This window comes from Akebia trifoliata, chromosome 11 (assembly GCF_017979445.1).
Source record: "Akebia trifoliata isolate Shusen 1 chromosome 11, ASM1797944v1, whole genome shotgun sequence".
Classification (NCBI taxonomy): domain Eukaryota; kingdom Viridiplantae; phylum Streptophyta; class Magnoliopsida; order Ranunculales; family Lardizabalaceae; genus Akebia; species Akebia trifoliata.
The window spans coordinates 30369489-30386745 of NC_141385.1; the positions used below are offsets into that span (position 1 = coordinate 30369489).

Consider the following 17257-nt stretch of genomic DNA (forward strand, 5'->3'; position numbering starts at 1 on the left):
CAGATTTGGCATTTCTATCATAAGAGATGTGTAGAGTGGGGGTGGGGTTCAGGGACTGATTAGACATAAAAGTTTTTACTAAATGGACTATTAAGACAAACCATAAACCTTAAGGACTAAATAGGAAAAAAAAAACCCTATACCATGGTCCTTAAAGTAATTTTCCCTCGATCTTTTCGTGGTTGTTGCCTGCTGGAGGTGGAGGGAGGGACATTTCAACAATTGGTGCATAACAAATAAAAGTTGGGTGCGGCAATAAAAGTTTATTAAAGATTAAAGAGAGTTTCTATTACCACATAAATATTTTCTTAGAGCACTCCCACTCATATGGTGCCAATAAAGAACTAAGGTTTAATGTCCAAATAGTGCACTGATACGATGAAATTCCAGTTTCGGTATTCTGCGTCTACAAACTTGTAAGTTCTTCACTTTTAGACTTACAAGTTCGCCGAGACGTAAAAGTGAACACTATACCGTGTGCATGTTTTTGTAAATTAAATGAACTGGATACCAAAACCTTACTTGGAACAAAAGTCGTGCATGTTTTCGTAAATATCTCAAGAATTAATAGATCCTGGAATGCTCCAAGTAAAAGTCAGTGTGGGAATAGAAACTCTCAAAATAAATTTCAACCTGCGAGTATGCAACTGATTTCAATAATCAAAATCTGATACAAGTATTTACCATCTGAAGTACAAAGAGACTCTTGACTAAGTAACATTTGTTCGAGTAACGTACCGGCCATACTCATAAATTTTGATCAGAAGAAATTGCAAACTACATTTATTTGGGTATCTCAAAATTTATTGACACCAACTATATATAAATTATGATCACATCAAATATAAAAACATTCACCTCTACTAAATCACAAAATTGAAGAAGAATGGAAACATTTCTCATTCGATAAAATATATAAATTAGAGAACCGATCAATCGTTACATGGTTGCAAAAAGAATATCACCACCGCATATGGCTCTACTCTGCCTTGCTGGCCTTGTAAGTGTTGACAAGTTGCATCTGTACGTCCTGAGAAACTGGTGAATGCTCCTTATACTCCATAGTGAATTCACCTTTGCCCTGCACAACCAAAACCGATTGTTTATAATCGATAATATTTACCTCCCAAGATATATGGGGAAATATCACTTGGGAAGAATAAGAGAGCAGCCATTTTGCACCCCAACTTTTGCTTATTACACCCAATTTTTGTTAAATTATTTATCATGGCCTAATTAAAGATTAAAACACACCATTCAAACATTACAAAAGTTTTGTTCAAGTTCTTATCTCAACATTTTAAAGTATTAAAACACATTCAAACAACATCAACAGTTGTTGACAATTAGGATTAGGCTATTACAAAATCCTAAATCTACCAAATAGAAATCTAAACACACAAAAAAAAAGAGTTTTTATCACCACCCCAACTACTACCTATTCTCAACCATTGAGTTTTATTTTTTTTTATTTTAATGTAGTGTAATAAGAAAAAATTTTGGTGCCAATAGAAACTCTCAAGAATAAAGGCCCACATGGGGTGCACAACCAAACCAAAGGTAAGAGACACTCATCAATTGAATGGGCAAATACCCAGACAGGTAAGTCATACATGCTTGAACATTGGAATGCAATCATGATGGTGTACCATGAGAACAAGCGCGCATATCATTCATGTTAAAGAAGGATATTTGACTTTACCTGAGTCATTGAACGAAGAGCTGTTGAGTATCCAAACATATTATTCAGAGGCACCTGAAACCCAAAAATCCAAACATATTATTCAGAGGCACCTGAAACCCAAAAAAATGATTCAAAGAAACATGTCATTCAGCCATAATCCATATTATTTGAATGTAAAGTGACATGCAAATGATATCCAATGCCTTGTTTCTCTCATTAAACTGACAATGAGGAAAATCTGCATTTTCATTCTAAAAGTTCTAAATTAAATAAACACTTAATAAGATTTTAACACTAAGATAAACATAATTAGTACACTAAACAGGAAATGACATGCCGGGCAGAGTCTGAACCCTTTTTCTGGGGCCACAGTATCAAGGCATGGGATGTTCTTCGTGTGAACATTGAAGTTTTGTGCAACCAGTTTTGCATAAAAACTTAAAGCAAATAAAATAGATACACACAAAAAACAACCTAATTCTTCATAAGTAACTTGAGGTGGGAGGCACACGGGGATGTGTTGCTATAATTAAGGCCCTTCAACTACAAATATTATATAATTTCTTTTAGCCCTAATCTCTACAAGCCCAATCAATTGCGACACCAACAATAGCATAAAACACTAAAAAAGTCAATATAAGCACAAAACACTATATTCCTTGTAAATATGACCCACAAATCATTTTTATTTTATTCTAGGTGATGGGATAAAATGGGAAAATTGAAGAAAACGATAAAAATATTACAAGGATTTTGGGTTGAAAATATATCAACTAAGGATTTGCCTATTTTCAAAATGTTATCCATTTGCGCATTTTCTCAAAGCTAATAGGAATTATTTAAGGACATAAAGAAATATAAAGATGTCACATGATCTCAAAACCAAAGTGATAGGCAAGATATATTAAATTCAGTTTTATACAACCCAAAAATGAAAATATTTCGATTAGAGTCGAAATAGTACAATTTTCATGGAAATGATGGAAATATCAAGGAATTTTATATTGAAAAATCAATAATAATCGTTTAAATTGTGAAATATGGAAGATAAAAAACTTTCCACCACATATAAGAGTAAGTAATTGAGAGACCGAGACTTAAAACAATAATATTCAACATGGAAATGAAAATAATAATATCTAATTAACTAAATACACCTTGATATGCAAAATACTTGATGAATAAACTATTAAGTAATATATTCAAGTTATTATGTTTTAATTCTTAAACATGTATAAATAAATTACTAATAGATCCAACTAACTAGTACCTGGACGATTTTATATATGTGCTTATATTAATATACTAAAATGCTTAGAATACATCAAAATAAGACGATTTAGATAATGCATAATTCTCATTAATTTATATTGATAAGTGACTGTTACATGTATTTTTTATCTTCGAGATTACCTTTTTATGGGTAAGTATTGACTTGAACCCATGACCTCAAAGTTGCTTTGCAATGTGAAAACCAACTGAGCTATATAAGTCTAAGCCCTCCTAGTGACTACTATTATTATTGTGTAATTCACAAATCTTTTCTATAAGCAATTTATAAATTCAGTCATTTTTTTTTATAAATTTTATTAATATTTTCAGAATAATTTTTCAACAAAGAATATTTCAAACGAAACTTATTATTGATTGAAATATTCTCATCGAAATATTGCATTTTATACCAAAAATTTGATTATTTCGGTCAATCACCGCTCACCAAAAATATTTCATGAGACGAATAATATCCAAATAGAAAATATCAGCTAAATTTTGAGTTGGACCTTGTGGAAATGGAAATATCTAGGTATATTTTGTGGAAATATGTTTTTTTTAATAATAAGTTTAAATTTTATTTATGAAAACAAAGGGGACGAGATAACCCCAAATACAAATTTAACAAAAAGAGGTGAGGAAAGCCCCTTAGGCGGCCTCTAAATTACAAACTAAATCCCACCTAACAACAAAATTCTCTAAGAAAATTTCTTTAAACTCTTTGGAAACTTTTCCCCAAAAAAACAATAACCCAAAATGGACAGCAAAAGATCTTGAACTGAAAGTTCCTTCCCATAAAAAATAAGCTTCTTCTTTCCTTCCACAATCCCCAACAAATGGCAATAGGAAAGAGATTCCAAAGGATCAGCTTTGAGATTTTGAATGGATAACCCCAAGAACACCAAGACTCAAACAGCCCTTCGATTGAATAGGGTATGCAGCCCGCTACACCAAAAAAAGGGAGAAAGTGGGACCAAACTTCTTGTGGAAATATGATAAAATTCAATACTATGGTAATTGGTGATAATTGAGAAGCATTTTGGTTTAAGAAAATCGTGCTTTTCATTTTGCAATTAGGGTTATTCCATTGATTTTCAATTTTCTTTCAGCAAAAAAAAACGACGATCAATGGATAGTGTTAGGATTTAGGGTGAACTGAACAAACCTCCATTTGCACAAAACAGGGATGTTTGAACTAGAGAGTAGAATTTGTTTAGCTCGAGAGAGCTTTTCTCATCCCTTGAGAGAGTGTGGGGTTGCTTGGGTAGGAGATTGTTCCCCACCCCACCGACAATGAGCTTGCTTTGCGTTGTTGCAAACCACATATCTAAATTGGCATCAAGTAGCATTAAGGCACGTTCTCATCCCAAAACTACTTTGAGCCACCTAATCATCCCATTCCAACACTGTTATCCATAACCTAACAATAAATCACAGTTAGGATCATTCTACCACTCGTGAAACTATCTGAGATTCAAATTCCTGTGTTTTGAGACAAGAAGAAACCCCCTATAGTGGGGAAAACCTGGCGATTTTGTACAGCCTTACATAGAACCACATGCCTGATAAATTTGGGGGTCCAACTCAAAACCAATTGGCAATGAGTGGAGAGGCCCAAGAGTTATAAGGAAGGAGACAAGGCAATTTGTGTCTGATGTGGGACTAAACTCAACACGCCCCCACACGTGTGGGCCAGACTTGGCCAAAGCACGTGGAGATATGAATTGGGTGATTACTTTTCAAAAAAAAAGATATGAACTAGGTGACATGAAGGAGAGAAAGGCCCGCTCTGATACCATGATAAATTTGGGGGTCCAACTCAAAACCAATTGGTAATGAGTGGAGAGGCCTAGGAGTTATACGGAGGGAGACAAGGCAATTTGTGTCCAATATGAGACTAAACTCAACAATGCCTAGTGTGAGTGGTTGGCCATTGAAAACATTAAGATCTAGCTAAAGGGTTGTCATTTGCAGTGTTCATGACCATGGTTCAAAGTTTCATGTCCTTACGGAATGTTCGGCAAAACATTTCAGTTTTGGCGGAGATTGGAACGGAACATTGACTAAAACATTCAATGTTTTAGAGGTTTATCTCCTAACTAAAACATCACTCAAGATGAAAATTTAATCTCTTTAGTGATGACCAATCAAATTGACGAATTCATTGTTTTCCATGACATTTCTGCTCTAGTGCAACTGTCGTTGAACCTTTTGTGATCAACTTGTGGTTGACTGGTTTGGCACAAGGCCTTTTAGGAGAACCTTATTTTGTAGAATTGCACAAGGGTTGAAGACGAGAGAGAGGGACATTCAAGTGAAATTCAACCAACATATAGGTTATGACAATAGTATTAAATTTCAACATTTTTCCACACAATATTTCCATTTCCACAAGTTCTGACACGAAATTAAACCAACAGTTTCCTCTTATATATATTTCGATGGAAATCCATCAATTTATTTTGGGAAATATTTTGATGAATAAAGTGAACTCCGATTGAAGTTATCAAATTTTAGGTATAAAAATGCAATATTTCAGTGGAAGTATTTTGATGAACAATAAACTTCGACTGAAATATTCTTTTTTGATAACTGATAGAACTTATAATTGCTTTTAGAAAGAACTTCTAAATTACACAGTATTTTCTAATATAAAAAATTGCATATAACATTTATCTACTAGTATAAATGAATTATGATTATTTTGTTATTTATTTGATCTTATTTTAATGTATTCTAAGCATATTAGGACATGTGTATATAAGTACACACACAATCAGCCATGAAAAGTATTATTATTTTTCTGTGCTGAAACCTCAATATTTGCGTGTACTTGTATCAAAATGTTGTTGATCTTCAATTTCACACACCATATGGTTGTTTATTATATTTTGATGTCTTAATGTGTGTGTTTTAATGCCTAGTGTTTTAAAATACCTACACCTCGAGGCATAAGGCGTATGCCTCAAGGCGAGGTGTAGGCTTCATGCCTTGAGGCTTAAGCCTCATCAAACATTAGTGAGGCTTACGCCTTAGAGGAATGAGGCCTACGCCTCACGTCTCAATATGCATCGAGGCTTACGCCTTAATAGGTTCGGCAGAACGTCTCAATGATGATTCTTTGGAAGACCTTACTAGTGAAGATGATGGAAATGATTTTTAGTTGTTTTAATTCTTCTCTAGTTTATAATAGGGTATAAAACTTCATTCCTAGGCCTAGAGTAGTTATTTATTTGATGTTTGATGCTTGATGAGTGATGATACATTACTATTTTGCTACTATATTACATTGTTACTTCCCTACATTTTTAATGTTTAATTTTTATTTGATTGAAGGTTGTTTACTAGTTTTTATATTTTTTTAATTTTATATCTCGCCTCAAGAACCCTAAATGCCTCAAGTACGTGCTTTAGGTACTTTAAAACACTGTTAATGCCTATTTTATCATTTCCTACAGAGTCGATGAAAATTTCTTCAATATTTCTGTCATTTCAAAACATTGTATTAATTTCCACATTGATTGAAATATTTCCATTTCCAGACTAACCAAAATCGAATTTAATACCTTGGTTATGACTAACCTGATCCACCAACCATTCTACCACAAATTCAGAGTTTAGAAGATCCGAGAAAGCAGATTCAGCAATCACATATATTTGCAAAGAGTACTGCATATAACCAAAATATGGAAATACCAGCCAACATATACAATAAAAAATGGATACTCACATGTGCTGTAATTACAGAATCGTCTCCATCCTGGTCATTTCCAACAATTAAACCTTTTCTCCTACCATATCATAAAAAATAAAATAAAAAAGATGTTTTCAGTTCCAAATGTTAATCAGAAAAAAAATCGAAATTCCAGGACAGAAAGATGAGCATTTATAAGTAACTCACTTATTAATATCACCAGTAACACTACCCTGGAATTCTGTTGGTACTTTCAACTCCACCAACATCACGGGTTCCAATATCACAGGCTTTGCTGCTGCATAACACTGTTTCACAAATTGAGCAACAATGTGAAAATTAATGGAAGATACGAAAATCTAACATTCTCCAAGGAAAAGCAGTGCCTCTACAAGCTCTGAAACATAGGTCTTCATTAAGAAACGGGTAAATTACACTTTGACCCCTAACGTTTTGACAATTGCACTTACCTCCCCTATCACAAACATTGTTAACGTTCAAATGCCTTTTACTATTTTAACCTCTTAGTTTATGTTTATTTCATAGAAAAAATAAATAAATTTTAAAAGATAAAAATGCCCCATCTAAACATTCTCTCTCTTACATATGAACCCATTTTTTCGCAAGGGTCGTATATTTATTAGTGACAGAATGCCATTTTAGAAAGGGCAAAATAATCTTTATAAAAGTTTTAAAAAAAAATCATATTTATCCTTTTAAAATTGAGGGAAAATAGATGGAAAGGGGGTAAGTGAGCCCATTACATACCTATAAGGGAGGTAAGTGCAATTGTCAAAATGTTAAGGGGTCAACATAGAATTATGCCAAATCATAAGGGGGTCAAAGTGTAATTTATCCTTACGAAACTATGCACCACAGTTGGAAAAAAAAATGATTCAAGAATAAGAAGCTACCTGTCTAAATGCATATATTGATGCTAGTTTAAAAGCAAGTTCACTCGAATCCACAGCATGAGATGCACCATCAGTTAAAACAACACGTATATTCTCAACTGGATGCCCTATCAATGAACCCCTGTACAGGTAATGGTTGAATATAATAAACATAGAGAATCTCAAAAGATATAAATTCATGTTCAGGCTCAGCTTTTATTAAGAAACTAAGTACTCACGAATTGCTTGCTTCTTTAAAACCCTTCTCAATTGCTGGGATAAAGTTTGATGGTACAGCTTGCCCTATAATCATGTTCTCAAATTCAAACTTTGTAGGGGACCCTACTGGAAGTGGCTCAATATACCTGTAAAAGTTAAAACAAATAAATAAATTCGTTGATGAAAGAGAAAGGAAAAGTAGCAAAAAAATATTATTGAGGAATTCTTTCATTCAGTTATTATTATTCATATTCTTTTTTTTAATATCGATAAAGATTTTATCGATAAAAGTCAAAAGAAAGGCATTCAAGACGGGCACCCAACAAAAAACGCACTAGATCAGGAAGAAAAAAAAAACAAAATACAAGATGCTGAAGCATCACATAATAAATTTCATCCTAACTATGGATAGTTGAAATAACATTCCAATTGACGGTCCATTTTGGCAAAATATATGCACATATATATGTAATGTGAATTTAAATTTCTAGGCATGTTAGCTTAGAAGGTGTAAGATATATCAGTATTTTATATATGTTCCATAATGGCATATGTGTAATTTCATTTGTTTTCTAGTTTTATATATGTACTAAAATTCACCTGTTCCTACGGCATGGGCATCCTCTCTCAGGTTAAGGGGGTAAAAGCGAAAAATAAATAAAATTGGGAGGGCTATTATTATATAAAAAAATTGAGTTTAAAGAGGTAAAAGTGAAAAACAATGAAGTGGATTAAAGGGGTAAAAGAGGAAATATAATAAAGTTAGGGAAAGTGAAGAATAACTAAAATAAAGTGGGTCCCAAGAAACTATAGCTTGATGGAAGGGATATTATTAAAAAAAATTGAGATTAAAGGGTAAGAGACGGAAAAAATAAAAATAAAGTGGATTAACGAGGTAAAAGAGAAAATATAGTAAACTTTGGGGAGGGGGGGGGGCATTCTCTTTCAAGTTAAGGGGGTGAAGGTGGAAAAAAAATTGAGACAAAAGGGAAAAAAGATGAAAAATAATAATGTGATTTAAAGGAGTAGAAGAAAAAATATAGTAAAATTAGAGGAGGTGAAGAATAAAGAAAATAAAGTGGGTCCCATGAAACTATAGCATGATGGGAGGTTTAACCCACAAAACTATTACAAAATATTTGAGATTAAAGGTGGAAAAGAGGAAATATAGTAAAGTTAGGGGAGATGAAGAATAAATGAAATAAAGTGGGTCCCAAAAAATTATAACTTGATGGAAGATATATTATTAAAAAAATGAGATTAAATTGGTAAGAGATGAAAAATAATAAAGTGGACTAAAGGGGTAAAAGATAATATATAGTAAAGTTAGAGGGGGGCATTCACTTTCGAGTAAAGGGGGTAAAGTGAAAAAATAGAGTTGGAGGGGTATTATTAAAAAAATTGAGATTAAATGGGTAAAAGATGAAATATAATAAAGTGAATTAAAAGAGTAGAAGAGAAAATAGTACAATTAAAGGAGGTAAAGAATAAAGGAAATAAAATAGGTCTCATGACACTATAGCTTGATGAGAGGTTTAACCCACAAACTGTAGATGATGGGAGGTTTGTCTTGGATTTGTCTCCCACAACACTGTAGTTGATTGGACTTTTGTGTCACACACGATTGTTCCAACTTAGTGGTGTTTTATGATATAGATACCACGGTTCATAATTAAAGAGTCAAATTCGACTCCTCTCACTTTCTCCATTCTTTTTTTTCTCTAACCCTAGTCTGATCTTCTATATGGTATCAAAACTTCTCTGGTGATCATATTTTGGTTCTCTCTCATCTTCTTATGCATTTTTTTCCTCTTTTTTCTCTTAGTATAAACCAGATTTTTCTGATCTGATTTGTACCTATTATCCTCATGGTGGTTAAAATCCTCTGTTTGGAGGATTTTATCTTTGTGGTTGGAAAATATCCCTAATGTGATCATAGGTCAAGGGATTTTCATCAATTATTAGAGGGTTGGTTGTGGTGGTTAGGTTTCAGATTGTGTTTCTGGCCTTCAAGGTACCCTACAACTTCATCTTTAGAGGTACTGGAGATCTGCAATTTTATCTGAAAAGGGTTTTGAAGCCTTGTGATTTTATCTAGATGAGTTTTAGAACCTTGCGACTTCATTGGGATAGATTTTTCTCTATTTTTGGGAGGTTTTGTGCAGATCTTGGTTATACGGAATTCGTGACGAAGAAATTTTCCACCAGTATAAAATCATTTACAAAAATATCTTAAAAGAAAATTAATTTTGTAAAGGAAGTGCTGAAAATTGTAGAGCATTTTTATTGATTTTTGGGTAATCAATTGTTTCATCATGGGACAGAAGACTATCTTGGGTATATCTACTAATTTGATTGGAACTCAAATGACTTCTATTCGCTTAAATGGAAGCAACTATATACAATGGTCGAAAGTCGTCGAGATATTTTTAAAGGCCAAAGGTAAAAAATCTCATTTAACCAGGGCGAAATCTAATTCTGTAGATGAAAAAGCCATTGAGGTATGAGAATAGGAAGATGCTCAAATTGATACTTGGTTCCGGAACAGTATGGAGTCACAAATCAGTGTTAAATTAAAATAATACTTTTGGATACTGCGAAAGAGATTTGGGAATAAATGAGGCACATCTATTCAAGATCCAACAATATAACTCGAATTTAAGAGAACGCTCAACAATATTTCTCCTTACAACAAAATGATAAAACTCTAAATCAAACCTACGCTTCATTGACCCGTATGTGGGAAGAATCAAATCAATATCAACCTATTTCCAGTGATATCCTTCAAATGCAGAAGCAAAGAGAGAATATGGATGATGTTCGTCGTCTTTCATCCCTCAAATCAGAATACGATGTAATCAAGTCTCAAATTTTAGGAAGTCCTGATCTTCCTTCCTTGACAAATGTTTTTTCCAAGCTAAAGAGAACCACTCTATTAGATAGTGGCCAACCTGCGAGTAATCACTCTGTTTGAACTACTCTTGCAAATCGTGGTGGTAATGCTCACAAAGGTAGTCGTGGAGGATGTGCTAGTGGTCGCGGAGATAGAGATGGTAGTAGAGATTCAAGGGGATGTCATGGAATCCGAGAGTGTACACATTGTGGTAAGGATGTGCACACTATTGACTTTTGTGGGGATCTTCATGGGAGACTAGTTGTCCCTCAGGCATCATTATCTGCAGCTCAAGATGTGTGAGGCTACTATTTCATCTTATCAGAGTGTTGAAAAGGAAACCATTGTCCTTACTCAAGAGAAGTATGACATACTAGTCTCCAACTCATCAGCTACTGCTACTTTAACCCAGACAGGTAAGGTATCCACTAGTTTATTATTATCCACCAGCCCTTGGAATCATTGTTTCTGGTGCATCAAATTATATGACAGGTAATTTTCACATGTTATCATTTTCTTCCATCTTATCAAAACGTTAAATTAGTAGATAGGTCATTTTCAAAAGTTGTTGGGTTACGAACTTCACAATCCAGTCCTAGTTTTTCTTTGTCCTCGATCTTTTATGTTCCTAAATTTCCATTTAGTCTTCTTTCTATGAGTCAACTTACACAGAAATTGAATTGTTCAATGACATTTTTCCCTTCTCACTGTGTGTTTCAAGATAAAAAAATGAGAAGATGATTGATGGCGGGTGTGAAGTAGATGGTTTGTATCTTCTGAATAGTGCTCTAGTCTCAACAGCTCTTCATTCACCTTCTAACACCTTTCAATGACATTGTTGCTTGGTCATCCTCCTCATGTTTTACGGAGTCTAGCTCCTTTTATTTTATTTTAAACTTCACTTAATTGTTAAGCGTGACAGTTTAGAAAATACCATCGAATGTTTTTTCCACTTAGCGTGAGTCGTAGAGAGGCCAGTCATTTTCGTTTGGTGCATTCTAATGGGTGGGGTCCTTCTCCCACTACTTATTTAGGTTTTAAATATTTTGTTATTTTTGTGGATATCACTACTCAAGAATGACTTGGTTATTTTTAATGAAGTATCGTTATGAGTTATTTAATATATTTCAGCAATTTCATATGGAAATTCAAACCCAATTTGGTACTTTTTTATGCATTTTACATTCTGATAATGCAAAATAATTTTTTCTTGATCGTTATACTACTTATTTGTGTCTCATGATATCATCCATCAATCATCTTATGTTCATAACCATCAACAAAATGAGGTAGCTAAACATAAAAACCGTCACCTTCTTGAGGTTGCTCGTGCCTTAATGTTTCAAAAGAAGGTTCCCAAATATTATTGAAGTGAGGTAATGCTTAATGCTTGTCATCTCATTAACTGTATGCCTACTATTTTCCTTGATGGTTCTTCTCCACATCAAATCTTATTTTCTGATCGTCCTATTTTTCTTTATTCTCATGTTTTTGGTGTGTTTTGTTCATCATTTGGGTCTTATTCACAACAAGTTAGATCCCAAGAATTTGAAATGTGTGTTTCTTGGGTACTCGTACCCAAAAGGGTTACCGGTGCTATAGTCCCACATTATGCAAACACTTTATTTGTGCTGATGTTACATGTTTTTAGTATACACCAAATTTCTCTATTGGGTCCTCTGTTGATGCTACATTATAAAGTATTTCTTTATCTGTTCATGTTCCTATTTTTGAACTCAGTCCTACTCTACAACTTCAAGTTTATCATAAGAGTACCACTAGGAGGATCACTACTGCACCGTTAGCACCAACTTCTTTGCTGTCTGAAGATCTATTTTCAACTCTTGTACCGGTACCTCCTTCTGCTTAGGTAATGGATATTGCTTCATCTTCTAATGAATTACCTATCGCTATTTGCAAAGGTATTTGTTCTTGTGTTGTTAGACATCCTATTTCTAATTTTGTTTCTTATGCTTCGTTGTCTTCTTTTATTTACATTGTCTCTTCTGTTTTGATTCCTAAGAATCTCTAAGATGTCTTATCTCACCCGTGATGGAACACAACTACGGTTGATGAGGTGGGTGCTCTACATCATAATGACATTTGGTCTCTAATTTCTCTTCCTCCTGGGAAGCATGTTGTTGATTGTAAGAAGGTCTGTGTAGTTAAATTTCATCCTGATGGCACAGTTGATAGATTGAAAGCTCAGTTAGTTGCTAAAAGATACACACAAACTTATGAAGTTGACTATGTTGAGACTCTCAAGTAACGAAAATTACCTCAACTTGAGTGTTGATTGCATTAGCTATTATGTCTGACTAGCCCTTGTGATGAGGACATCACAGGCATACCTTTCATAGTGTTCCAAAGGAGAAAAAGACACTTAAATTCATTGTGGATGGAAGAAATATGGACGTGAAGTGATGCATGACCGTGAAAGTTACCCTAGGATGATAAATCTAAGATCAGACTGAATTAACATAAGCAATGCAAATATAAATCACTAGCTCATACATTCATGGATATGCAAGAGTATTCAAGCGATAATCAAAATAGTCCTAAGATTCGTCACAATCCCACGGTAATAGCTATTCAAGTACTAACAATAGGTTCCAATGGAAGACAAGTCTTCCTCTAGCCTAGAGTTTTAGATAGATGTTCAAAACCCAAAATCTAATGTTCTTTAAACCCTAAATCTAATCTCAACCATCCAAATAAAATAAGGAGATCCAATGATTGTAAATAAACTTAAACAACATAAATAAAACAAAAGCAGAAATACCATCTATGTCCTAATCCTGTAACTTTATTTCCATTGAATTTTCAACCTATGAAAACTCATTAAAAAATTAATATAAAGTTACCAAATTACCCCTAAATACTTATACTAACACCATACGCTAATAAAACATGAAAATAATCTCAAATACCCATCTTAAACACTAAAATAGACTCATAAACATAAACTAGATAAAAACATAAAATATGATAACCCAATAAGATTCCAACGATGCTCATTCATACTTCGTCCATCCACAATGAATCTAAGTGTCTTTTTCTCCTTTGGAACACTCTGAAGGGTATGCCTATGATGTCCTCATCAAGTCCCCTCGATTAAGAAGAACTCGCCTCTAGTGAGATAAAACTGTGATACCTCTCCGATATGTCTGGATCAATACGTTGTAACCCTATCTCTGTAATCTATGTGCTATATGAATCCAGTCTGTTTCTCCACTTGACGAGGTATTTTTTATAACCTCCACGTCTGGTGGAGACCACTTGGTGATCCAAGATATTCTCTATTTTTACACTCATGAGAGGCAAAGTAGGTACTAGAGGTAAAGACTATGAAAACTGGGATGATATGTATTATGGGTCAAACGAGGAGGTCAATGGCTAAATCAATAGTAAGTCTAGCATGATCAAATGAAATTGGTATTGTTTGGGTAGGATCAAGGGTAGGACTCGAGTAAGGATTATTAGACATAGATGTTGGGCCATGAAAAGGAACCAAGTCCTCCACATTGAAGGTCTGACTAATCCCTATGTTTGTCGGAAGACCAATGTAATACGCATTGGGACCAAATCGTTTGAGTATTTTGAATGGGTTACCACTACAGGCTTGTAACTACTTCACAACTCCTTATGGGAATCGCTCAGGCCTTATGCAAACCATTGCTGAGTCACCTACTTGAAACTCTTTAAACCTATGATGTGCATCAACAAATAATTTATATAGTGCATTGCTCATAGTAATTTTTTTTTCTGATCTCAGAATGCAATTCATGAATGTGACGTGCAAATGACTCTGTTGACTCAGAAGGCCTATATGATACTACCATGGGTATAAGATCTACAGGCTTCCTACGTTTACAACCATGTACTACTTCGAATGGACTCATACTTGTGATCTTATTAGTGGAACTATTATATGCAAACTCAACTATGGACAGTAATGAATCCCATGATCTAACATGCTCTCCTACTAAACACCTCAGTAAATTTCCTAGACTCCTATTGACAACCTCAATTTGACCATCATCTATTTGTGTGTGGTATGCCGATGAAAATTGGAGCCTAGTGCCCATCATGTGCCACAATGTCTTCAAAAAATAACTCATGAAGCTAACATCTTGGTCAAACATTATGGTCTTAGGCAACCCAGATAAATGAACTACCTCCTCAAAGAAAATCTTTGTTATGTTAGACGCATCAGAGGTCTTTGAACAAACAACGAAGTGAACCATTTTCGAGAAACAGTCCATTACCACAAATATAGAATTGTGCTTCCAAATAGTTTTTGGGCGGCTAGCATGAAATCCATGTTGATGTCTTGCCATGGGGAATGTGGCACCGACAAAGAGGTATACAAACCCATGTTTTGCTTCTTTTGTTTTGCCAGTTGACATGTCTTACATTGCATTATAATCTTAGCTACGTCTCGCTTGAGACTTGACCAATAAAATCCTCAACGAGAACAATAATTGTCTTGACCAAAATGACCGACTACTCCACCTGCATGGAGCTCCCAAATTAGAAAGTCTCGTAAGGATGTGCGAAGAACACACAATCTACTACCACTAAATAGAAATCCATCCTGTAAGACAAACTCTTTATTACTCTTAATCTGATTTCTTGAGACTAACAAATATAACTCCCCAAAATCTGGGCACGTGGGATAATCATTTCTAATTTGCTCAAATTCAGTAACTTCTACACTCATGGAATGCAATAGTGCAACCTTGTGGCTCAATGCATCTACAGTTTTATTCTCAACTCCCGCCTTGAGCTTAAGTATAAATGTGTAATCTTGAAGAAACTCAACCCACTTGACATATCTTGGGTTTAATTTCTTCTGGGAGTTGCGGTATCTCAGAGCTTCTTGATCTAAGAACAAAACGAACTATTGTGGCAATAGGTAATGTCTCCAATATCTCAAGGACTGGACTGCCGCGTAGAATTCTTTGTCACAGATAAAGTATTTTTGTTTTGCATCATTTAGTTTCTCGCTAGAGTATGCAATCGGATGATTTTCCTGGTTTAGGACTCCACTAATACCTACTCCTAAAACATCACAAGCTACTTCAAAGACTTTTGAAAAGTCGGGGAGATGCATGACAATAGCTTCAGTCACCCTTGACTTGATCTCCTTAAATGCCTTAGTTGCGGCATTCGTTCATTTGAATTCCCCTTTTCGTATGCAATCTATAATGGGGAACATAATGAAACTAAATCCTCTGATGAACCGTATATCAAATGTAGCTAGACCATGAAAGCTACAAACCTCATGAATGTTTCGTAGTTCATGCCATTTCAATATGGCTTTGACTTTCTCGAGATCTGCAGACATTCCGTCAGAGGAAACTATGAAACCTAAGAAGATAACTTGATTGGACATGAACAAACATTTCTTGTGGTTAGCATAGAGTTGTTCTTTCCTAACAATGCAGACTTGTCTCAAGTGATCTACATGTCCTTCTTGAGAGTGGCTGTAAATCAAAATGTCATCAAAGTAAATCATTAGGAACTTACCCATAAAGGGTCTCAACACCTGCGTCATAACCCTCATTAAGGTACTCGAGGCATTAGTTAACCCAAAGGGCATGACTAACCACTCATACAAACCATCTTTCGTTTTGAATGTAGTTTTTCACTCATCCCCTGCGTAAAAGTGAATTTGATGGTAGCCACTTTTAATATCTATCTTTGAAAAGATAATGGCACTTGCCATCATGTCATCGAGCCTCGGTATTGGAAACCTATACTTGACGGTAATCTTGTTGATTGCTCCACTATCCACACACATTCGCCAAGGAACATCCTTTTTAAGTGTGAAGGAAGGCACAACACAAGGACTCAGATTCTCTCTGATGAACAATTTTTCTAAAAGCTCGTCAATTTGCTTCTTTAATTCTCCATGCTCAGTAGGATTCATTCTATAATGTGGTAAGTTTGAAAGAGTCGCTCTGGGGACGAGATCAATTGCATGTTGGACATCATGTATTGGGGGAGGCTCTTTTGGAAGATCATCAGGAAAGACATCCTAAATTCTTTAAGCACCGGCTCCACTTGTCTAGGAATCTCCATAATTGAGGCAGGAGAGGCCTCTTTTGTGACCAATGCATAAATCATAGTCACATCCTTCGTCTCTTTTTCAAACTCTTTCACATTTATGATATGGAGAGACTTTGACTTTAACCCTTGACTAACCTCTGTTTTAATCATTTTTTCTTTCTTTTCCGCGGGAGATTTAGGCAACAAAGGGTTGAGTCTGATTTTCTTGCCCTTGTGGGTGAAAGAGCAGGAATTGGAACGACAAAAGATCGTTACATCATTGTTGTACAACCAATGTCTACCAAGAATAATATACCTACATCTATTGGTACGACATCACACCACAAGGTTTTTTTTGTAAGATGAAAACTGAATGCGGACCTGACACCACTGGGAAACTGGGATAGATTATGTATCTACCCATGCAACTCTATAATGTTGGGGGTGGGATACAAGAGTTAAGCCTAAACGGGATATGGTATGAGCTGATACAACATTTGTGCAACTCCCGCTATCTATAATGACTTTACAATTCTTCTCCCCATACT

At 34.7% G+C, this 17257-nt stretch overlaps 1 protein-coding gene across 3 annotated transcripts in view; it reads right to left on the minus strand.

The window, feature by feature from the left end:
• Positions 1 to 603: 603 nt before the first annotated feature.
• LOC147391243 (elongation factor G-1, mitochondrial-like) overlaps positions 604 to 17257 on the minus strand; it is a 42184-nt gene continuing 25530 nt past the window's right edge. For 2 of the 3 annotated variants that reach the window (XM_086457416.1, XM_086457414.1), the window contains 6 exons: positions 7783 to 7908; positions 7565 to 7685; positions 6858 to 6958; positions 6687 to 6747; positions 1703 to 1756; positions 604 to 1081 (listed from right to left, as the gene is read on the minus strand). In XM_086457416.1, the coding sequence (XP_086313542.1) occupies positions 980 to 1081; positions 1703 to 1756; positions 6687 to 6747; positions 6858 to 6958; positions 7565 to 7685; positions 7783 to 7908 (565 nt within the window). In that variant the 3' untranslated portion in view covers positions 604 to 979. Of the gene's footprint in view, positions 1082 to 1702; positions 1795 to 6686; positions 6748 to 6857; positions 6959 to 7564; positions 7686 to 7782; positions 7909 to 17257 lie in introns of all 3 variants that reach the window. The other variant, XM_086457415.1, reaches the window with a different exon arrangement.